The following is a 24,253-nucleotide window of genomic DNA, read 5'->3' as shown; positions in this document are numbered from 1 at the left end:
GTTCGTGTTAATAGTGTATTCGTCATGCTGGAGATGGCTGCAGAGCCCCGCTTTTTCAATGACCACCAGAATTTAATTTTTTAAAAATGCTGACGCCTAGTTTTTTTTAGAACACATGTTGGACAGAAGACTAGAAAGATGAAGGTGGTGTTTGGTTGGGCAGTTAGACAAAAGCCTGCCTTCTGAGTACGTGTTAAGAGACTTGTATTCTAAAAACTTGTTTTGCTGTATTGGGAAAAATGGTTCTGGAACTTTGGTTGTGTTTCATCTGTTGAGTACATGGTGTAATTTTCCAATGTTGTTCCCAGAAACTTCATTTAGAGCTATTGTATTTAAATCCATTGATTCAGTTTACCTGTCTGCAAAGTGGGGATAAAGGCTAGTGTATAGAATTCTTGTGTGGGTTAAATGAGATTTTATATGAAACCTAGGACATTATCTGTTGTTGCTTTTACTGTGCCTGTCTTTAAAAGTTATGTATTAACTAATATTGGGAACAATTTCTATACCTTTTGTCCTTTCCCTCTAAAAGAAGTCTTTATGGAAGAATGATTCACTCGGTTCCAGGGCACACGGGTGTCTCAGGCAGCTCTGAGAGGGCCATGGCTCTTGGGAGGGAGCCTTTGCTGTAACCGTCTCTGCTGCGGCTGTCTTTGCTGATTAGCTCAGCCTCGCCCATGTTTTGACCTATACTGGTCTGCTTTACAAGCTGTTCCCAGGATGGCTAAATTAGAAGAGTCACGAGTGGAAGCCTTGGGTATTTCCATTTGCTGGAGGGTGCAGTGGGGTGTGGGCGCAGCCCAGAGGCCTTCAGGACTGTGCCGACACAGGACTTTGATGAACTTTGTTGTACTGTTTTTACCGAAAATACAGTTCTACCAGCATGTGGCTTTAAAACTTAAGCTCCTTAGTTAAGAAAAGTTAAGAAACATTTGTGAAGCTTGTGTCTTGGTGTATAAAGCACATTTTTGAAAGTGACACTCTTACATGGAATAAAATTTTACTGTAATTCATAGTGTATAGTATAACTCATTTTCCAAAGTGAGTTACTTTAGATTACCTACATTGCTCTCAGCGAGAACATGATGCTATTCATATTGTGTCATTTATGAGGAAGTTGATGTGTGATTTATATTCATTGGTGGGTCCATTCTTTTTTTTTTCAAAATTTAGTTTCATTGGATTTATTTAGTAGGTGCTGTATCTTGGGATATGAGGATAGCTCTTACACTAAGTATTTATAGACTAGCCTTAAGTAAGTACAGATTGAATATTTTATTTATTAATTGTCAATATATATGTAATTGACATACATTAAATTTTACCCTTTTTGCCCAAATTAGTAGAGGCCCTGCCATTTTAATGTCTAGTGCTTCCATACGTGAGTCCGAAATGTTTGCCTTCCAGTATAATTAATGTTGCCTAGCTTTAACATGTGTCACTGCAGAACTGACGTGTGTCTTCAGCTGCTCCTTATGTAAAAGTGGCCGTTTGGGTGGATATGTACCCTACAGTAAAAGCAGTAATGCTGACCACCCCTAGTAGAGAAGAGCACTTCAAATTTCATTTTAACTGACTGTTTCACCAAGTTGTTATTGACACTACCAGATTGATAGGTATGACTGTGTCAAGTTATTACATATTAATGTCTGTGGTTTCATTAATAGGTTTTAGCCAATAGAAATATTATTGCCTCGTACACTCTTTCCAGACTGGCTTACCATTAGCCTGCCAGTGAGGCCTGTAACCTAGTAAACTGAGCATTTGGAGATGACTGTAGTCTCCCAGCTGAGTGTCGTCTTAACATCAGGTGGTAGCTGTGGCTTTTGACTCTAGAATGACTGGCTTGCTGTGGAAGAGCAGCTGTTTCAGACACTTTACGATGGGGTCAGGGATGTGTTCTGTGTGCATTAGTTCCTTGCTACTTAAGATCATATTTTCTTTGTAGGGTTTTTTTTTTAGATGATTTCCACATTTTATTTTATTTTATTTTATTTGTGAAATGTAATAACTGTACATGCTATAAAATTTTAAAAGCACAAAGCTATGCATTAAAAAGTTCCATTCTCCTTGGAGACAATGGATATTGATAGAATTTAATTTTGGTTGAAAGGTTTGTTCTACGTTTCATGAACTTTTTTTTTTTTTTTTTTAAAGATTCATTTATTATGTACACAGAAGAGGGCACCAGATCTCATTACAGATGGTTGTGAGCCACCATGTGGGTGCTGGGAATTGAACTCAGGACCTCTGAAGGAGCAGTCAGTGCTCTTAACCCCTGAGCCATCTCTCCAGCCCTCATGAACTTTTTAAGATTAAGTCATACAAGGTTTTAGCCTGTCTTTGCTTTTGTTGTTGTTTTTACCCTGAAATGATAAGTAAGCATTAAGAATCTAACTTGGGGCAGAGAGGCCAGCGCTGCTGGTAAAGTGCTTGTGGTCAAGCCCGAGGACCCGCAGGGCTTGCCAGACTTGGTGCGCACCTGTAACCCCAGCCCTGAAGACTCAGTCAGAAGACTCAGGTGGACCCCCGGGCTCTCTGGCCAGTCAGGCTAGCCTGCTTGGTGAGTTCTAGGCCAAGTGAGAGACTCTTCCACAAAACAAGGTGGATGATGCCTGAGGTATAGGCTCTGGAGATTGACCTCTAGCCTCTACACCTTCTTACACACACACACACACACACACACACACACACACACACACACACACACACCAAAAAAACCCCATAATATAAACATAATATTTGGGGAAGTGGTTTTGCATACCAATTCTGTGTAATCACTTAAAGTAAACTTTTTTATAATTATTTTTTAAGCCAATATTCTTACCTCCTTGGAGATTTGTGGATACATACATGTTAAGTGCCTGTAAATCCCAGCCAAAATTTTGTGGGATAGAAGGTCATTAATCTGATGAGAACTTGGATGACATGACTTCAGCGTACACTTTTGTTGATGAGTTTGAGCAGCTCTCCTTTCTTTTTCTTTTTTCTTTTCCTTTCTTTTTAATACATACACCAAAAAAAAAAAAAAATAGTGTTTGCCCCGCCCCCGCCCCGCTTGTCCCCTCGGGTCTTTGTAGTGTCATCACCATACAGTACCCGGTGGCGCTGGCTCCAATTACTACTGCCTTTAAAGGCACTGATTGTATTGACTGCTTTAAAAAAACAGCCAGGCAGTGGTGGCACACACCTTTAATCCCAGTACTCGGGAGGCAGAGGTGAGTTCGAGACCGGCCTGGTCTACAGGCAAGTTCCAGGACAGCCAGCACTTCATAGTGAGACCCTGTCTCAAACAAACAGTTTTGTTTTAATGTTTTAATGTAGTGGGATTGTGTGTGTGTGTGTGTGTGTGTGTGTGTGTGTGCGCGTGTGTGCGCGTGTGTGCGCGCTCACACGCCAAAGCATGCCTGTAGAGGACAGAGGACACCTTACAGGAATCTCTCTTTCTGCTGTGTTAGTCAGGGGATTGAACTCTGGCCATCAGGATTGGCAGCAAGCACCTTCACTTACTGGGCCATCGCACCAGCTGCTCCTCCAGTTCTGGGGTGCCGGGTGCCACCCTGACTGAATCTGGGTACCCAGCCGTGCTCAGGTGCTGGCTGGCACAGAACTTAGGTGTGATCCGAGGTTGGGTCCGTTTTTGCCGTCCAGATTTTGAAGTGTATTCATTTGTATCAGCTCTATCAGCAACTGTTCATTTACTCCTCAGCTCCTAACTTTTATTTGCAACAAGTGCATTTGTTGACAAAGTGTTGTTATTATTTATTTACTAAGTGATAGTTCCTATTTTAGAGGCCAGGATGCTGTGGTAACTGATACAGATAAGGTTCCAGCTTCTGTGGAATTTCTATTTTAATACAGAGCAAATAGGATAATACTAGCCAAATGCTACATGGAAGCTGAGCTACCTCTGCCTCCTGAGTGCTGGGATTGAAGGTGTGTGCCACCATGCCCAGCTGTTTTGTTGTTACTGTTTTTATTTGTATTTATTTTTATAAGCAGTCAATGGCATTTGTTGCTTTAAAGGCAGTAGCAAATGGAGCCAGTGCTGTGGGGCACTGCAGGAGAACATAGTTCTCAGATAGCTGCAGCTTTGGGCGTCAGGGGTGTCTGAGATTGTTCCATCCAGACCTAAGAGATAAGGAACAGGAATGGCAGTGCCTCAGGCAGCGGGCAGGGGCAGCAGTGTGAAGGCCGCCTTGGGCGTGGTGAGAGGAGGAAGGACCGCCTGGCTGCATCATAGTGGGGAGGGGGTGCCAGGACAAGAACAGCCAGAGCAGATCCTGGAGGCGTGGACCCGAGAACGTGGGCTCATCTCCAGGGCAGTGGGAGCCGTTGGAGGATTGTGAGGGGACGTGAAATAGTCACTCTTCTAACATACAAAGACCCGGGGCCTGGAGATGCACCTGAACACCAGTAGATTGCCTTTACCCGCTCTCTCTTCCACTGGGTAACTCGTGATTTTTTTTTTTTTTTAAAGAAACAGCTTTCTGTAGAACTGGAGATAGAACTCAATGATAGAGTGCTTTCTTAGCAGGCCAGAGTCTCTGGGTTCTGTCCTCAGCCTCCCACACCTCCAAAAGAAATCAACGTGTGCGTCACAAACCTTTTTCTCTTGTAGCCATTTGTCATGGTAGTTCTCAGCCATGTTGTACCATATTTTCCTTTCCTCCAGCTGGAGATTTCCAGAGCGGATTTTGTAGATTCAACCTTTTTTGCACAATGCTTTGCAAATAATATGTAATAAATAATAAATGCATGTTTACTGAATTAAATTTTAGATCATATTTCATTATCATGTACTAAAATGTATGCTTTTTTTTTCCAGAGACGTGGAGCTATTTCCTATGACAGTTCTGATCAGACTGCGTTATATATTCGTATGCTAGGTAAGCCCAATTTATATCAGTACCAGTTAATTTTGTAGTCACATTATTTGGGATGAGGTATCTTTCATTAAGTAGCCTTTTCATTACTTGTAACAGAAATTGAAGTCTAAGCCAGGCATTGGTAGCACATGCCTTTAATCCCAGTACTCGGGAGGCAGAGCCAGGTGGATCTCTGTGAGTTCGAGGCCAGCCTAGGCTACCAAGTGAGCTCCAGGAAAGACGCAAAGCTACACAGAGAAACCCTGTCTCGAAAAACCAAAAAAAAAGAAAGTAAGAAAGAAAGAAATTGAACTCTAGCATCTGAAAACTAGTACTGAATGTGATGAATAAATAGAGGCATTTTAGAGTTAAAAGACAATTTAGAAGTCTGGTTTAGTAGGACAATATTCTTAGCATACAGCTTTTAACTGTTTTAGAGCATTCTTCGTGGGAAATAGGTTTCTAGAGCTGCTAAATAAAGCAGTGCATGCCAGCATGGATGAAGACGAATCTGGAAATTCCTATTAGGTGGTCTTCATTTTGTTCTGGGGGGGGGGGTTACTGAGAGGACTTGGTGCTTAAGATTCTTGTCCATTACCTCGTTTCACAAGTCGGTGTAGCCAGCTGCACATAGGGGGACATTTTTCCTTCCTGCCCTTGCCGGCGCCCTCTTCAGCCGGACACTTCCCTTGCGCTTCATTTCACTCCATTGAACACGCACAGTTAGACCCCAGAAGACACATTTGCCGTCCGATCCCTTGCAGTTTACCTGCGTCTGTTCTTCCCTTCGAGTCCTTCACTGACTCTGTACGCTTAAGCCCAAGTGTATCCCAGAGTTCTGTTTTCGCTCTCACTGCTTCCTCTTTAGTTGACTTCGTATCTTTTGTGTTTTACCCACTTCCACTCTGTTCTACCTCTCTCCCTGTCTCTTAAAAAAGATGCTTGTGGCTCTTTTCCCCTGGAAACAAACCTTAGACATACTCTATTCCTGTGGGTATATGATGGCTGCTTCAAACTTCTGACAGGACTGGGAATACTTGTTTTCCACATTTGTGGTCTCATCGTCGCAATAGACAGAACTCCGTTCTCCCACACGGCAGTCATTCTTGACTCCTGCTTCTCAGATACTCTGTCTAGTTTATTGACTAGTCCTGCTTCTCATATACTCTGTCTAGTTCATTGACTAGTCCTGCTTCTCATATACTCTGTCTAGTTCATTGACTAGTCCTGCCTCTCAGATACTCTGTCTAGTTCATTGACTAGTCCTGCTTCTCATATACTCTATGTCTAGTTCATTGACTAGTCCTGCTTCAAGTAACCAGCCTGGCCGCATCCTGGTGGTGTTTCTGCCCAATCTAAACCGGAACTGTGGTCTACACAACCAAGGTGAACCTTTTCCATCAGTCAAGTCCTCTGAAGTCATGTTAACTGTGTGTTCAGAGGACTCTGAGGACTTCCCGCCTTAGAGCAACGCCAAAGCTGGTGTGCTAGGTACCAGTGTCCAGTGGGATGCAGCCTGATGCCTCTTGGAGCTCACTCTTCCCAAGTTCCCTCCCCAAGTGTGCTCCTGCCATGCTGGCCTTTTCACTTGGCTGCGAACACGCCAGGTGTGCTCCTGGCCTAGGTGTTCATGCTTGCTCTTGCTTGTGCTTGGAAGCCTCTTTCCTCTGATAGCCTTCTGGCTCATTCGCCAGGGGTCCCTGTTTAGACACCTCTTCAGTGACACTGTCCCATCCCATCCCTCCATTCCCCATTCCTCTTAACTTACTTTGTAGCCTCTCCCCCTCCCCTGTAGAAAGGAGTTATGTGTTTGTTTTATTTGTCTGTCCCCTGAGAAGGTAAACTGTGCACTGGCATGTGCTGGGTCTGACATGTACTCGGCAAACTTTTGTCATAATGAGGAGTCACTACATAAAAGAGGACTTGGTAGATAAAGATGGAGTCACAGTTGATGAAGGGAGATCCTGAAGAAGTCAGAGTTTCAGGAGCACAGGAGGTTACGAGGCTCTCCTCTGTTAGGAACTTGCTCTCTGTGGCAGCATTAACAGGAAGGTGCTGCGTTTTGAACCGTGGGTTTAAGTACTGCTTGTCATTTGCACTAACTCAAGGTTTGGAAATGGGATTTGATCCACCAAAGCCCAATTTCTGCATCCACAGAATGGGAACTAAGATTCTTCAGGTTTGATTGCAGAATTTAACAATGCCTGTGATACAACGAGTGCCTGGTAATTGGTTGTGAAATTATCTGAAAATCATGTGCATTTATGTAAGAACAGCATTAAACAGGTAAAAACAAAAGTTTAAGAACTTGCTAAAAACCTCGGGTGAGGAGAGAGATTTCCAGTGCACAGAGGCCAGTGGGAGTTTGTGCATCGTGGATTTGCAGGCTGCTTGGGAGTAACCAAGTTTCCTGGGTCCATACTCTTTGTGGGCAGTCCAGTGTGCCGGCCTCAGCAGCAGGTGTGGTGGTGGATGCCTGCTTCTTGCTATGGCTTTTGAAGTTTTGTTCTAGGATTTTCTTCTGTGAAACGGATTTTGTTTCCTACCGGCCTTTTATGGTGGTTGGTTCAACCCCATCAGAGTTATGAAATGACCTTTAAAATATAGATAATTATTAAGGAATGAATTTTTTAGAAGTTTTCTAACCCAGCCTTACAACCCAATACTGAAATCTTGTTACCTCCTCCAAATAAGTCAGTTCTTCACCATTCATTCCGCTTACTTTGTTTGGATTATTTTTTAGCACGCAGTCATGGGTGCCATTGTGACATCTTCACAAGTATGTATGTTGCTGTACTGACTTGTTACCTTCCTCACTGGCCTCCCGTGATGGACGGGGCCATACTGAGGAGTAGGATCCCATGTGGGCCTGTTTGTAGGAGGGAAACAGCTTTCTAAACTTATATTTGTTCCTTACTGTCCAGGAGATGTCCGCGTAAGAAGCCGTGCCGGGTTTGAAGCAGAAAGAAGAGGTTCACACCCATATATCGACTTCCGTGTTTTTCACTGTACGTATTTCTCTCATGTTTTCAAAACTCAGGTTTTGGTCTTCATAGCATTTAATTTTCTCAGGGAGAAAGAATACAAGGAAGAAAAAAATGCTGTATTATATTCTGACTTTTTAAAAACATAAGCTCATAAATTATACTGTATTTCTAGATAACATTAAAAAAATAGAGATAATGAGCCGGGCGGTGGTGGCGCACGCCTTTAATCCCAGCACTTGGGAGGCAGAGGCAGGAGGATCTCCGTGAGTTTGAGGCCAGCCTGGGCTACAGAGTTTCAGGAAAGGCACAAAGCTACACAGAGAAACCCTGTCTCAAAAAAACAAAACAAAAAACAGAGAGAATGAGAGAGAGAGAGAATGAGAACTAGAAGAGAATAATAATTAGGACTTTGTTTTGACTCAGGTTTCAAGTAGCTCAGGCTGGCCTCATGCTCACTGTGTAGCCCAAGATGACCTTGAACATCTATTTTTCTGCCTCTCCCTCCCGGGTCTTTTGTTATAAGCGTGAGTTACTGTGCCTGGTCTCTGAGGTGCTGGAGATCAAACCTAAGGCTCCACGCAAGCCCAGCAAGCACCCTACCCACTGAGCCGCACTTCTGGCTAAATGAGATTGTAGGTGTTTCTGTTACTGTTTTTCTTCATCACTTGAGATAACATCAGCATTTTTATGCAAATAACATTTTGTAATAGTATTTTAGAAGTTGAATTAAGTGTCATCTTTTTGGTTTATTTAAAAATGCTGATAGAATAGCATATTTTAAAAACTTTTTGTGTGTGTCTTGATCTTAGTGGAGAGAAAGGGGAACAAGGGATAAAACTCTTAAATACTCAATGTGTTAAATCTAGTTTTGGACTCATTCGGCTTTTGGTGATGTTTAGTAATATACATTAACACTCTAAAAAATGAAGCCAAACTTGACAGAATATAAAAACAACCTAAATAATTCAGAATATAATGAGGTGGGGAGGTGAGCCTGGCATTGTGAGTCACCCACCCTTCCCTGAAGGGTCATGTGCTGATTCTGAGAGAGGGGGGTAAGGTGCCCAGCGCTTCCTCCCGCTGGACACTTACTGTTAGAGAAGCAGAAGCAGGGCTTTCCAGCCTGCCGCCTTTGCATGGGCTGAGGGGGCAGTGAGTGCTGCTCGGTGCTCGGTGCTCGGTGCTCGGTGAGTGAAACCCTGCAGCACTCCGTAAGGTAGAAATGAATCCTGACTTTGGACTGTCTCACACACTGGTTATGTCAAGGTGGTTGCAGTCTGTACCAAGTGTCCCAAGGACAGATGCTGGTGCAGCGTGTTCGCGGCTTCTCAGTCTTTGCACACCCAGTGAGAGTGCACAGGGACACCGGGCTGCCTTAAAGGATCACGTCTTCCTGCAGTAACACGTGACTCAAAACTGCTGTCAGGGAACAGCCACCTTTTCAAATGCAGATCAAGAGGTATTTTAAGCCTAAAGCAGTGTGGGAGCCCGTTCTCAGGTTCCTCATGGCTTTACCCAGCAGGTCCGCATAGAGGATGATCAGGACCACGGCCTGAGTGCAGGTGTCTGAGATGGTCTGCACTTGGCTGTGCTGGGGGAGGAGGTCTTTTCCTCCACCCCTTGGCGTCTCTGTAAATACCCTGGGGCAGAGACAGTTGGGCCCGTTGGAAAAGGTTCCAGGTCCTCTCGAGGCTGTCCTGTATTTTCTGTTTATCTCCACAATCTAAATCCTTCTAATATTTCCTGCTGCTCCCATTCAAGAAAACTCTGGGGTGCTGTGGGGTTGGTGGGTAAACGCGATGCAAAGCAGAGAAACATTGAAGGAAAAGCATGCTTAGGTGGTTCATGATACAACCATGAAAACCAAAGTCAAAGAGAAAATAGCACGAATCGCAGAAGAGGCAAACCTGTACCTGCGCAGGGGCAGTTAGTTACGTTTGCAGGGAGGAAGCCTCCACTTCCCTGTCCCTGTCCTCTCCAACTGGAGCAGCAGCTGTGTGGGGTGCTCTTGCAGCCCTTGGGCTTCCGGGCATCCTGAGGCTGGGGTAGCAGGGCTGTTTACATGAGAGGCTGACGTCAGGAGCTGTGAGGTGGGGGCCTGCTGAGCAAAGGAACCAAGAAGCTGGAAGAGAAAGGAAAGACCTTAGCTGTGAAGTACTTCAAAAAATAAAGCCAAAGTAGAGAATACACTTAGATTTATTCTTAAGGCTAGCATAGTCTCCATACTGCCTACGTGGATATGAAAGAATAGTTACAGCCGAATCACGCCTGTGTAAGAAGGAGCATGTCAGGTTACATCTGTAATGGATCAGAAGACTGATAGATTCTTGCTTGGAACGTAAGATTGCTTTAAGCATTGAAGAAAGTCAGTGTGATTGATTACAGTAATAAGAGAGAAGGTACGGGTGGTCAATATAAAGAATAAATTCTAGAGATCTGCAAGGGAAAGTGTCTATAGGACTGGGCTTCTCTGTTCCCTCCTCGAGCTGGGCAGTGTGGCTAGTTCACAGAAAACAGCTTACTCTTGAGTTATTGCTGGCGCCTTTACTAAGGGCATTCTTGTTTGTTGGCAGTGTTAAAAGATTTTATTACTGACTGACATTCCAGTAAGAATGTTGCATTTGCTTTTAAAAAGACTTTTTCCTTTATAAAATGACTTTGCTTGGTTCCATTTTTATGATCTGAAGTTTGAACAGCTTTAAAACTATCAGTCTTCTAAACTTTTGTTGAGTCTGCTATAAAATCTTCTGGTCCTATGACTGTTGGAGACATCTGTCTCTGATGTATTGGTTTAGGGGTCTTCTCTCTCATACACCCCCAGAGTTTCACTAAATTCAGTAAAAGAAGATTTGGGGAATAAGATTGCTATAAAGGATGTGGGAAGTTTCAAATAGGAGGCAAAATGGTAAATTTTGGTGGGGAAGGGATGGAATGGAATAGTAGGGAATTCTTATATCATTATGAAGCCAGGAAGATCTAAGACCTAATCTAAAAATAAGAGAAGACTGACTAAATGTGCTGGTGGTAGAGATAAGTTTATAGATTGTTACATATTCCTTTTCCGAGTTAAAGATTGCCAGATTGGATGATAAGTGAAATGTGTAACCCTTAGGTCTGCATGTATGCACTAAACTTGAACTGCCATGACCTTCAGGGGTAAGCTAGCTAGCCATGACTTGTCAGGGCTCTTTCTTGTAGAGTGTTTCTTCTCTTCATACAAGGTGGAATTATCTGGTTTATTTCTGTGGAGGCAAAGTTGTTCTTTCTCTCTGCTCCTTATGAATTGCCCTTCTGCCTAGACACCTGCAGCCATAAGCTCATTCACTTCCTGGGATCTTGACTTGGTAAAGGCACCTGCACGTAGTTGACTTTGCAGGGTAGGTTTGAACGTTCAGGTAACTCAACCTTTTAAAAGACTATAATACGCCTTTTCTCTTACCTGTATAATTTAAAATAATACTACTTTTACAATGACATAAAAACATGCATGCTGAAATAAAATGTTATTTAAATTCTGGATGTAGGTGTATTATAGTCATTGCAGCTAGAATTTTCTGTCTGTAACTCCACCCACCTTTCTGTGCACCTCTTCACTTCTGTCCTAGCTCTCTTCATTTCCCTGCTGCAACGTCTTGGCTGTTTTTGCCCCTTTTTACTTAATAATTTAGCCCATTACTAAGTCCTGTGTGCGTTTGTGTTCTTAAGTTGCAGTCCTGTTTGTCCCCTCTGGCCTCCTTGAGCCTTCAGTGATTCAGTTCATAGTTCTTGTGGTAGTTTTCTGTCTTCCCGTCAGGGTTTCTGTCCCCCACGTTCCAGCTGAGCGCCCAGGATCAGGTCTTCTCAGCAGGGAAAAGGAAAGACACAGGGAGGCATCACTGGCAAACTAAGACACATGGGTGCTAGCGGATCGTGTGAGCTGGACTAGTCTACGCTTTCGTATTCTCTGTGCTCTGCCTCCATCTGCTGATTGTGTTTCAGGTGCTGCAATTATTTTTAACTTGTAGATTATATGTTTTCCTCTGTGTTGAGTACGTTTCTTTACTAGATTTTCCTAGAAATGAGACATCCAGACATTGCAGCATTGAGCTTTTCTTCTGTATATGGCTCATTATAAACCCTGCTTGGGTTCACATTCTGAAGGTTAATTCTCCTGTCAGCCAGTTTAAGCCAGATAGCTACCAGTTGGGGGACTGATTACAGGCTCCAAGGTTTTAAAGAAGGACCTCAATGTTAATCTTACGTAGACAGTACTTTTCTTTGCTGGGAGTTTTTGTGTCTTGGCTTACCTCTTATTCTTATCATAATCCTTATTCTCTGAAGACTTGTAAGTATACTTTCACAGTAGGATTTGCCATAGGCCTTCCTGACAAGCATTTTTTTTTTACTTTAAAGAGACCTTTTAGCTGGGTATGATGGCTTCTGTTTATGATCCCAGCATTCAGGAAATGAAGACAAGATGCCAGTGTGAGGCCAGCCTGGGCTACATAGCAAGGCCCTGCCTAATAAATAGATAGATAGATAGATAGATAGATAGATAGATAGATAGATAGATAGATAGATAGATAGATAAATCTTCCGGAAGGTGTAGGCTGGGAGGTTTGAAAAAAAAAGGAGGAAGAGAAGAAGGAAGAGGAGGAGAAAAATCAATTAATGGCATATACCTATGATCCTAGCAATTGAGAGGTAGAGGCAGAAAGTTCAGGGATTCAAGACCAGCTTCCGGTACATGCCAAAAGAGGATACACTGGGCTATATGAGACCTTGTCTTACCTCCCCTTTATCTCCAATTAAGGAAAGAAAATCAGTTGAGCACAGGAGCTTATTAACTACAATAAATAATCAACCTTACTAAACAGAGTCCTTTCTGACTTAGAAAGTTCAACCAAAATTGAACTAAGACACGGTGGAAATTACAGTTGTTTCAGACTCAGGACAGTGTGATAATATGTATGAAGAACTCCCAACATCTTTCCTGTCAGATGTCACCACTAGAACTAGAAGGACACACAGAGGGATAATCAGATATAAATGTGTAAGTCCATGCAAAGGAATTCACATTTGCCTGGTTTGTGAGACTAATGCCCTAAATGATGGTGTTACTGAATCATTTAGAGATTTAAAAATGTGATATAATGAAATTAGTTTTTTATATAAAGTCATAGGCTTATATTCAGATCATGTTTTTGTTAATTAAGTTACATTAAACCAGTCCTGCAGGTATTTATAAATAACTGGGAGAATTTAAATTTGGAGACATTTTGAATTTTTTTTATTCATGGCCACAGAGCAGAGTGATTTCCATGGTGAGGTCCTCTGCCACGACATGCTTCCCAAAGATCTGGAGTCTGTGCAGGTAGGACCAGCCTGGCCCCATCCTGTGTGAAGCCGCTTTCCTGATTGAAGTCTGTTTTTTCAGGTTGGTCTTTTTTAGATAGAATGTCAGAGATGCTTTCATTCTTGATGAGTCTCACGCTACATTTGAACTTCTAGGACTGTCTTCATGTCAAGATTTAAAAATTCCCCCAGGTACCTCTCACCCAAGAGGTTTTCTGAAGCAGTCCTTGTATTTTATGAGCTTTATCTTTTGTCTCGTCTGCTGTAGCTCAGAGATATCTATTATATGTATTTGCACAAGCTTAAGAGAAGGCGTCTTTCTTCCCTCAGTGAGTCATTCTTGATATTGGAAGAGAATGGAGGGAGGAGACCATGGGGCTGGGTCAGTGCTGGGCTGACAGTGGCCTGGAGCTTGTGGGTCTTCAACATGTCCTCCTGCCTTGTCCTCAGGATGCCTGTCCTCAGTTATGACAGCTTCCCCTCTCTAGGTGTTTTCAGGCTCCTGCTTAAAAAACAAAACAAAACAAACCCAGAGAGATAACCCAGAGGAAAGCTCACGTCTGTTTCCTTCTTTTGAGTTCAGTAGGCTGAAGCAAAAGTCCCAAGTAGCCTGCAGAAATTCTATTTTCCCGTGTTCTATTGGCCATAGATAGCTGCTCTCCTAAATTAACTGGACATAATAATATAATTGAATTCTATGTTGATATGTGTTTCTGTGTCAAAGACACGTCTCAGTACTGCACTCTCCCTGTAAGCCTGAGTTTAGATCCTTAGCACCCTCATAAAGAGCAGGGTGGGAGAGCGAGTCTTGGGTCCCAGGACTAAGGAAGCAGAGACAGGAGGGCCCTGGAGCATGCTGCTGGACATTTGAGAAAATGGTGATCTCTAGGTTTAGCAAGAGACCCCACCTCAAATGTGAAGGTGGAAGTTAGGGCTGTAGTGTGTGGGCCTCATATGTGTGAGGTCCTATGTTCTACACCATCACTACCAGAAATAAAACAGGAAAAGTGGCGAGCCATTGAGAATGGCATTTGACCTCAACCTCTGGTGTACACACACACACACACACACACACACACACACACACACACACACACACACACCACTGGGGGGGGTAAGGGGGGAGAGGCATGTACACACACACACATACCAGGTAACCCTTTGTTTGCTTGAAACTCAGCCATCTTTTCCTTCATTCGTTAAGAATTACAGGTGAGGATGTAGTTTGTTGGTAGAACTATTGCTAGCATGTACAAGGCCCTAGTTTTGTTTCCCAGTACCTTAAACAACACCATTACAATCCTGTTCTACTTAGATTCTGGCATGCTTGTTAAATCATAATGGAAACTGTCAGCTTGACTGTTCTCTCCTTGGGATTGGCCAGAGCCCATTGACGTCACCAGACGGGATGTGGTTTCTGCAACGTCTGGAAGATGTAACGCATGGAATGCTTCTCTACTGTTTTCATGTCTACACAAATGCGGTTATTTCCATTGTTTCCCCGGCCTCCCAGTCCACTTCACCGGTGTCAGTGTGTTTTACCCATTACCTCCGCCTATTCGGTTTCCTCCAGTGCTGCTCGCTCTCCACCAGGGCAGCAGGGCAGCCAGAGTGTCCGCATTGTTTCTCAAGCTCTTAGCGTTAGGCGTCCCTTCATTTATTTGTTTATCGCTCCTCTCCAGCAGCTCCAGTTCATGCTGGATACTGAGATATTTTTATTGCACGGAATCGACTGGAGCTCTGTGTCTTCTACCAGTTAGAGTTACAGGGTCTTGTTTACAGTTCCCCGCAGATAATCTTTATTTGCTTCCCCCAAGTTCAGGCTACGTGCTGCTTGTCTTTTGAGTTAAGCCTTTTACATTGTCTTTATTGTGGCTATCTATTGAAACATACAGAACCCTTTGCCATAGTTCCCGGGTAAACTGGTTTTGGGTTGTTTCCTGTCGTCATAACAGGCTGTATTAGGCTCACATTGTTTGCTCCGTGCTTACACGATCTGAACATCATCTGGGTCTGTGTGTGCCCTGAGCTTTCCAGTGCGGATCGGGCTGGCTAACTCGGCTTCCACGCCGAGCAGCTGTATGAGGGCGTATTCAGCAGCTGTTGTACTTGCGCATCAAGCACTGATGTTTGATTGGCACTTTCCTCGCCTGTCTGTCTGTCTGGCCTTGCTTCCCCCTTCACGTTCCCACTGTCCATCACTATCTTCCTATTCGCAGACTAGTTTGTTTTGACGATTGGTTGGTCTGCTGCAGTCTCTCTGTCTTCTGTAATTTAATTTCTTACTCAGACGTGAACATCCAGCCTGCACCTGTACATGTGCCATTATAGACCAGGGCCGTACTTTGTCTAAAGTGTCGGTTAAGTTAGTTGACTCCCGCATATTTATCTTGAACTCACACCTGCCTCTTTCCACGATAGCATTTCTCAACTCCCAGAGCTGTCACTTGAAACAGGGCTGGCAAGAGTGGTGCAGTTGGAAAAAGTACTTGTCATCAGGTCTGAGTTCAATACCCAGGCCCCACATGGTGGAAGGAGAGAACTGACTTGCTGCAAGTACAACACATGGTAGTGCATGTGCGCTCCTGTGTGCGCATGCATGTGTGCACGTGCGCACTCGTGTGCGCGCGCACACACACACACACGAACTCCATCCTTTTTCCTGACAGTGACCCGAGTTCCTGCTCCTATTAAAGTAGTCCCTTACCAGCTGGTTCTTGTGGAGATGAGCATTGCCATGTTGATGCACTAGGAAATGTCACTCTGGTTTCCAGAATGTTCTCAGACACCTGCATTTAAGAAGCACCAACGCTTTGTCCCAGACTTGGAAGAAATGAATATTCCAGGTATCTCCGATGACTTCATCGCATAAACTAGGGCCTGATACGGAATGGACCTCCATCTTACTCCAGTCCTGTGGTGTTTGCCCTTCTGTCCTCGGCAGGACTGGAGAAGTTGAAATCCACCCTGATGTGCTTTTGCAGCTTCTCTTTGAAGGAAGTGTGCACTAACCTCTGTTGCCTTCCCCTTCTCTCCCAGCTCATTAAGGGAATTAAGAATCTCATGTGGACATAGCTAAGTTCAAGGCCTGAGCATTAAATAGCATGTTCCAGCCTGAGAGATGAAGATACCTAATCCACAGCAAGAACAGTCTTGTCTCAGAGTTCTGTATCTCTTATTTAATTATTAAATCATCAGAATGAGCATTAATTCTGTGAACCTGGGTTATAAGAATTGCTTGAGGGGAAAATACTGGTGATACATTTCATTCTTACTGGAGTTGATCTAATTTGAGATTGTGAGTGGCTCACTTTTCATTCATAGTAAAGCTTGAACTACATGTTCATTTTAAAGTCCTGAGACTATTTTGAAATCTTGTAAATGTACAGTTAGTTCTGAAGTTCTTACATATATGGTAGTTTTCAGTATTAAATATGTAGCCATGAAAAAGAAATCTGGTCTGTGTTTAAAGTATTATCTTTATAATTATCATTTGAATATAAATATAATTTATCCTTTGTAGTTTTTGAGTGCTTGCTTCTTTCCAGAACTATGCAGAGACATTCTGCATGTTCTCTTATTTGGACTCTACCACAGTCCTCAGGCCTGTTTTCCTGATAAAGAAGAGGACACCCAGAGACGGTCAGTAACCTGCTTCCTGTCACAAAGCTCGTGACAGAGCAGGATTGAGACCCGATGAGTCTTTGTTCTAAACCCGTCTTTTCCCACTCTGGGGTCCCGTCTCCATTCTCAGCACAGGTAGCTGAAGACCGTTGCTCAGAGCAGCCTAGAACAGTGTTTCCTACCTGGTCATACCTGCTAAGTCTAAAAATTCTTCTTTAAAACCTTGTCCCACAGATGTAGGAGGAATGCAATTACTCTTTTTTTTTTAATTGACTTTTAGATGTGGCTTTTATGTAACTTTTTTTTTGAGGGAAACTAAGGGAAGGAAAAATTAGAACATATATGGAATTTTTTATTCAGTCTTTGTTTAGCATAGTATTAGACTAGAGCTAAAACCTTAGAGCACTTGTTAGTTAAAAAGATGAACTGATCAGTAATTTCCCAGAGTAATTTCCTATGTCTGATTTGTGTACAGAACCAGTGGTTACAGGGCGCCCCCTTGTGGATTGTTAGAGCAGTGGTCCGTTTCCAGAGCCAAGGGCCTTTGTGAAGGGCCTTTCCGATCTAACAGCTGTGATCTATGGTTGTGGTTTGTAGAAGGAGTGTAGTACAGAGGTATCTGCAGGAGAATCAAGCGCTCATGGAAGCCCGTCTCCAGCCCTTTTCTCTTCTTATCCTGGGGCTTGTATTTCCTCTGTAATATGAGGAGGAAAACCCGGCATGTTTTAAAAATCACCTACTGTTCTCCACTTTATTTTTTGGTCCAGAAAAGTAGAGAAAGGACACCTAGACACAGTGCCCATGCTCATTAGCTTTAGTGGTGCTGGATGGTCTGCATGGGGCGGTGGTGCTTTTCAAGGCACTCTCTGATAGTAATGTGAACTTCCTATGCCAGTGGCTTTCTGAGCTGTATCAGAATGTAGCTAACCGCGATAACCAGAACAAACCTTGGAAGCAAGCAGTCCAAGCTTGATGACGGCTGAGCTTTAATAAGAGAAAGTTTAATCTGTTGTCTGTTGTGCTGTGAAATGGTGACTCACCTCATGTTCCAGAATGAGCTCATCTGAGTATTGATAATAGGCTTGGATTTTTGTGTAATTTGGCCAGAGGGTGAGTTTTTTAGTAATTATCCAAATGAAGGGTACTGGATTCTTTCCCATTCCCAAATGCGGCCTCTTTGATATATTCCTAGAAGCTGTTATTCATTCAACCTGAAGTCTTCCCCACTTAACCCTTCTGGGTTGCCCCAGGAGACGCCTCTGTTGGAGTTTTCAGTGTAAGGACTTCGCCTCTAGTTAGGGGAGGCGGGGAGAAGGGGGCAGAGGGTGGTCAAGCATTAAGAGAATACTCATTCCCAACGGTGTCACAGTGATGACTGTTTTATTGTTGATTTATAGTTCCAAACCCCTTCATTAGATTGTGTTTTGGAAGCTCTCCCAGGACAGTTCTAGAAACGTCTTTATCTCACTCACAGAAATCTTACTCTCTAGCGACAGAAGCTTTTTCCCTTGCCCTGCTTCTGAGGGTTATTGTGAGGGAGTCGGGCGTGCAGAGGGATTTCCACAGAGCAGAGGGATTTCCACATTACAGGATTCTTTCTGAAAAACGTAGAAATTGGGGAAAGTTCAGTAGCCGCTACCTTCATGCACATGTATAATCTCTCTCCTACACACTATCAAAAATCTGCAGTCTGCCTGTTCTCCTGCAGCAGAGGGGAGCAAATACAAAGACCCACAGCCAGACATCATGCAGAGAGCCAGAGACCTGGAACACACGGATGTCTCCGTCAAATCCCTCCCCTCAGAGCTAGGGAACCACAAGGAAGGGGAAGCGGAAAGTGTAAGAGGCAGAGAGGCTGGAGGACACCAGGACAACAAGGCCCTCCACATTGACATGAGCCAAGCTCGCACGACCTCACAGAGATGGAAGCAGCATGCGCGGGGCCTGCACAGGTCCTCACCAGGGGGTCTGCACCAGGTCCTCTGCATGTATTAGGGCTTTCAGTGTAGTGTTGTTATGGATTCCAGAGTGTGCAAGTGAGTGGGTCTCTGGTTCCTGTGCCTTCTCTTGGGCTCTTTTCCTTCTGTTTGTTTGTCTTGTCCAACTCTAATGTGGTAGTTTTGTAGTATTATACTTTATTTTGTTATATTTAATATTATCTCTTAGAAGTGTGTTCTTTTCTAATGAGAGAAAAGGGGTGGATCTGGATCAGAGGGGAGGAAGAGTAAAGGGAAGGGAAACTGTAATCAGGGTATATTGTATGGAAAAGAAAATAAAAGGAAAGAAGAAAATGTATGCTCTTCGTGTACCACTTTGATTCTTTCTTGTTGCATGTCTTTTTAAGTTTTTAGTGGTTGCCTTGAGAATTACATGCAGCATCTTTAAAAGTGTTTGCGTGTGGGTGTATGCACAAGCACAGGTGCCCAGGGAGAAGCTATGGGTGGCTGTGACTAGCTTGTCTTAGTTTTTTGTAGGGTTTTTTTTTTTAACTTGGCAATAAAGTACCCTGGCAAGAGCAGCTTAGGGGAGAAGGGCACATTCCAGCGTGCAGTTCCAGTTCCAGCCCGTCACGGCAGGATGCACAGTGGGTTTCAGGAGACACCGGAGTCGGGAAGCAGAGAGCAGTGACAGCGGCGGGGTCCAGATCTGCAGGGGAATGGTCCTGGCCGCCGTTCTCTGGGGCTTCTGCATTGGCTGACTGAGAATGACCCGCCACAGGTGAACTCGAGGGCTTAGGCTCCCACGTGATTCTAGATTTCTTCCAACTAACAATTATTGGTAATCATAGCAGAGTTGAAGGCAAAAAATAAAAATAAATAAATAAAAGTGAGAGGCTACATTCCACCTAGAAAGCAACCAGGAAGGTCAGAGTGGCTGTGAGAGCCAAAGAAGAACATTGTGTCCTGACCAAGAAGGAAGACGTGACTATTGTCAGCACACACATCTAACTACAGGGCTGTGGAACTGTCAGCACACACTACTCTGTAACTGGAGAGAGAAATAGACAGTTTCTCTGTGATAGAGACGTTCCCATCACATTGCTAGTAACAGCTGGATGCTACCGATTGCTGATTTCCATACTCTGACTGTGGTACTGAATAAATGCAAGAAAAGGGAGGGTGGGAGGATGGGAGGGAGGAAGGGGGGAAGGAAGGAAGGAAGAAGTAGAGGAAATGAGTAGTACAACCACGGGAGCCGGCACACACACACACACACACACACACACACACACACACACACACACACACACACACACACACACACACACAAAACTGGTGTTCGTGAGCACATGCCGAAGATTCTTAAGAGGTCTGAAGTTGAGTAACTCAGTATCTTTTAAATGGTGGAAGGACTGGAGCTGAGGTACAGAGCTAAATCACCGCCATCTTTTGTTTCCTTTGGTGCTCGAAGGAACTGGGTTATTCTGACGGTAGAGGGAAGAAACAAAGTTACACTCGTTGAAAGGACACACTGTTTCCAGTGAACAGCCGCGGTCCCCAGTTTTTCTGTTTAGACAACTTTTTATTTTTATCCTTTAGAACCCTTCCAGGATATAAACAGATTTATTCCCTGTTTTTTGTTTTTTTTTTTTAATAGTTAACATTATCTTTAAGATATTTAAACTGTCTCATTAGGATTTGAGATGTGTTACTGTAGTTGTTAATACCTCCTGTGTGACTGGGATTCGGCATTTCAGTAGTGAAACTAAAATGTGTGTGTGTGCTTGCTTCGATTTCATATTTATATAGTGTATTGCAGCAGCAGAGTGAGAAGTAGTAGTTACCATTAGTTAAATTAAATTTCAAAACTGCTTCTAAATCCAGATGCTTTTGTCGCTCTAAATGTGTCAAAACTTTTTTTCTTCTTCAGTTCAAAATAGAAATGAAGTACCTTTCCTAGAAAGAACTGTTTGTGGCAATTAATGAATTTTAAAAATACGTGTATGTGGGGCTGTAGAAATTAAGAGCACTGGCTGTCCTTCGAGAGGACCTGGGTTCAATTCCCAGCACCCACATGATGGCTCACGACCGTCCTTAACTTCAGTCCCAGGAAAGCCAATGCTCTTCTAGCCTTGTGCACATGCATACATGCAGGCAAAGCTCCCACACACGAAAAATAAAGGGAAAAATTGAAGTGTGTGTATATAGCACATTTGAAGTGCTTGCATGGACCCCATGGACCTCATGGACCCTGGGGTGTTAGAGGCAGCCTCTGTGGGTTTGCCTGTGTGTCATGGACCCTGGGGTGTTAGAGGCAGCCTCTGCGGGTTTGCCTGTGTGTCATGGACCCTGGGGTGTTAGAGGCAGCCTCTGTGGGTTTGCCTGTGTGTCATGGACCCCGGGGTGTTAGAGGCAGCCTCTGCGGGTTTGCCTGTGTGTCATGGACCCCGGGGTGTTAGAGGCAGCCTCTGCGGGTTTGCCTGTGTGTCATGGACCCCGGGGTGTTAGAGGCAGCCTCTGCGGGTTTGCCTGTGTGTCATGGACCCCGGGGTGTTAGAGGCAGCCTCTGTGGATTTGCCTGTGTGTCATGGACCTCAGGATGTTAGAGGCAGCCTCTGTGGATTTGCCTGTGTGTCATGGACCTCAGGATGTTAGAGGCAGCCTCTGCGGGTTTGCCTGTGTGTCATGGACCCCAGGATGTTAGAGGCAGCCTCTGCGGGTTTGCCTGTGTGTCATGGACCCCAGGATGATAGAAGCAGCCTCTGCGGGTTTGCCTGTGTGTCATGGACCCTGGGATGTTAGAGGCAGCCTCTGCGGGTTTGCCTGTGTGTCATGGACCTCAGGATGTTAGAGGCAGCCTCTGTGGATTTGCCTGTGTGTCATGGACCCCGGGGTGTTAGAGGCAGCCTCTGCGGGTTTGCCTGTGTGTCATGGACCCCGGGATGTTAGAGGCAGCCTCTGCGGGTTTGCCTGTGTGTCATGGCTACTCCCTTTCTTTCAGCTCAGTCTGAAATTGAAGCATCAGTGTCCGCCAGGAACATCAGAAGACTACTAAGTTTCCAGCGCTATCTCAGATCTTCGCGCTTTTTCCGGGGCGCCACAGTTCCTAGTTCTCTAAACATTCTAGATGACGATTATAACGGACAAGCCAAGGTTTGTACAACTTCTTCCAAAAGATTTGAGTTGCTTGTTAAGTTACTGGAACCACCTCCCCAAAATACTGATTTAGGTTCCTTTTTTGCTGTCTGAATTGAGCCAACCTTTCAGATTGGGGGCTGTTTGTAAGCAGGTCTAACAGAACAAAGAAACTTCTGAGGAAAGTAGTGAGCGCATTTGCATTTATTATACCATTCAGTAATGAGTGGATCCACAGAACAGTCACCTGTAAGCTGGCCGGAGCTTGACGCTGGGAAGACGAGGAGCGGCCCAATCTGAGGCCTCCGTGCTGGAGATACGGAAGCTGGGCGCTGTACAGCCTAAGAGGCAGAGCTCACCCACGGGCTCCAGACAAAAGTCCGGGGAGATGCTTCCATCGGCTACATCTTAGCTAAAGCCATTGTTTTTAAGAATTATTTCCTTCACTCTTAGAAACGTCACAGGAAATTTCTTAGTAAGATTGAAGTGAAATGGTTTTTTTTTTTAATCAGATGGGATTTTATATAACCTTGAATTTTAATTTATTGGAAATATTTTTTTAAGTTTTATAGGCCAGGTTTTCTAAAGTTATGTAGATTGGCCTTGAGGTATCTTCTTTGAAGTTATGTTAAAGTTTAAAGAAAAGAACATTTCCCTGCTTGAGAAGTCAGTGGGAGCTGTTGATCCTCTCAAATTTAAACTGTTTGTGAACTCTGCTGTTTCAGGCAGAATGTTAACCTGTGTGGTGTTGTGATTTAAGTCTCCACAAGTGTCACACTGATGTTGCTTGTCATGGTTTATTCATCGTTGTGTATGTACAGTGAACTTTGGGATACAAAATAAAATATTTACTTTAAAAGCCCACGAAATATAGACTTAGGTAGATTTGTTTACCTAAGTACATATTATCCCAAAAGTTAATTGGCTGGTTCTATTGGTAATTTGGAATGATATTTAAAGATCATCAATAAATACCCCATAGTTCAAGGGTCTTTTTAAAAAGCTGGTGAGCAAGCCAAGTGTGGTCCTGCACACCTTTAATCCTAGCGCTGTGAAGCAGAGGGAGACAGATCTGAGTTTGAGGTCAGCCTGGTCTACGTACTGAGTTCTAGGACAGCCAGGGTTGTATAGTGAGACCTTGTCTCAAAAGAACAAAACAAAACAAGAAAACTCTGGATGGCAGATAATTGAATTGTGGTGTGGGGTGGGTTCAGTGTGGGGACCCAAGTCCAGAAGTGACTCCTCAGTCACCATCACAGCTTTCTGCTCCAGCCGAGCCAGTTGTTTCTGCCTGTCTCCCAGGCGTAAGGAGGACTGGCCACAACACATACCCGGCGGTTAGCCAGTGCTCAGTGGCCGTTATAACTCCATGGCAGATTTTTAAAATCTTATTTCAGAATATGCCGCATATGGGCTATATGCTGGTAAATTATTTCCAAATTCTCCAAGTATGTAGATCATAGGAACAGGTTGAAAGACTGACCTGACCTATACATAATTAACTGAAAAACAAAATAATTTGTTTTCAAGTGGAGTTTATTTTTGTAGACAATTTTTGAGCCAGTTGGAAATGTCTTAACTAAAAGGAGAATGAAAGCCAGGTGTGGTGGCACACACCTGTGACCTCAGCACTCAGGAGGCTGAAGCAGGAGAATTGCCATGAGTTGTAGACTAGCCTGGGCTGCATAAGTGGGACCCTGCCTCAAAACTAGAACATAGCTTTTCCAGGGGTGACAACCACTACAAGAACATGCCTCGCGCAAAGGATCTCCCCATCCCTCTTCAGAAGACAAGAAGGGGAAACAGAAGAAAAGTCACGTGGTGCAGAGCTCCAGTTCTCACTGTAGGGTTGTGCAATGCCCAGGATGCTGTGAATCTCTGCGGCCTTCAGCCCTGCAAACAGTAGTCCTGTGTGGTGGCCACTCCTACAGGCAGAAAAGCAAGGCTAAAAGCACCCGATATAAGATGAGTGGGAACCATCCCAGTAAACACATTTGGGATTGAAAAATACAAAACAAAACTAGAAAATAAAATTAACAAAGGCAAATTACCTTTGGTGTTTCTCAGAGCAAAGAAGCCACTTTTCATTTCCATTAACTTTGTTATAGACTGTCTGCAGAGAGTGGGTGTTACTGAGATTAAATTACAGGAGAAATGTTTGGTTCTCATTTCAGTGTATGCTGGACAGAGTTGGGAACTGGAATTTTGATATCTTTCTGTTTGATAGACTAACAAATGGTAAGTGAAGCATTGGACTTAACTCGAGTTACTGTGGTCACTAGACGCCTCTGTAGAGGCCTCAGCGTGGTGTGTCCTTGTTTTTATTCACTTAGGCTATGAACCTAGTGACAGCATTTTGTCCTTG

General features: G+C 43.9%; 1 protein-coding gene and 1 long non-coding RNA gene across 5 annotated transcripts in view; one reads left to right on the top strand and one right to left on the bottom strand.

Annotated features, from left to right (window-relative positions):
- The window catches only part of Pde7a (phosphodiesterase 7A), an 84,654-nt gene that overhangs the window by 41,405 nt on the left and 18,996 nt on the right, over nucleotides 1-24,253 (top strand). For all 3 annotated transcript variants that reach the window (XR_005091695.1, XM_028864521.2, XM_028864522.2), the window contains exons 2-5: nucleotides 4,829-4,889; nucleotides 7,793-7,876; nucleotides 21,755-21,906; nucleotides 24,063-24,126. Coding sequence is in view for 2 of the 3 variants with exons in the window: in XM_028864521.2 (XP_028720354.1) it covers nucleotides 4,829-4,889; nucleotides 7,793-7,876; nucleotides 21,755-21,906; nucleotides 24,063-24,126 (361 nt within the window). In the remaining variant the exon portion in view is untranslated. The remainder of the gene's footprint in view (nucleotides 1-4,828; nucleotides 4,890-7,792; nucleotides 7,877-21,754; nucleotides 21,907-24,062; nucleotides 24,127-24,253) is intronic.
- LOC119088105 lies at nucleotides 13,108-14,928 on the bottom strand. Of its 2 annotated transcripts, XR_005091696.1 has the most exons (3): nucleotides 14,739-14,928; nucleotides 14,470-14,615; nucleotides 13,108-13,691 (listed from the first exon to the last, which is right to left on the bottom strand). It is a non-coding gene; the product is annotated as an uncharacterized LOC119088105 (long non-coding RNA). The 2 variants fall into 2 exon arrangements; XR_005091697.1 differs by lacking the exon at nucleotides 14,470-14,615.

The sequence above is a fragment of the Peromyscus leucopus genome, chromosome 5 (genome assembly GCF_004664715.2).
Source record: "Peromyscus leucopus breed LL Stock chromosome 5, UCI_PerLeu_2.1, whole genome shotgun sequence".
NCBI lineage: Eukaryota > Metazoa > Chordata > Mammalia > Rodentia > Cricetidae > Peromyscus > Peromyscus leucopus.
Note: the sequence above shows the minus strand (reverse complement) of the source record. Positions and strands in the feature narration are given on the sequence as shown.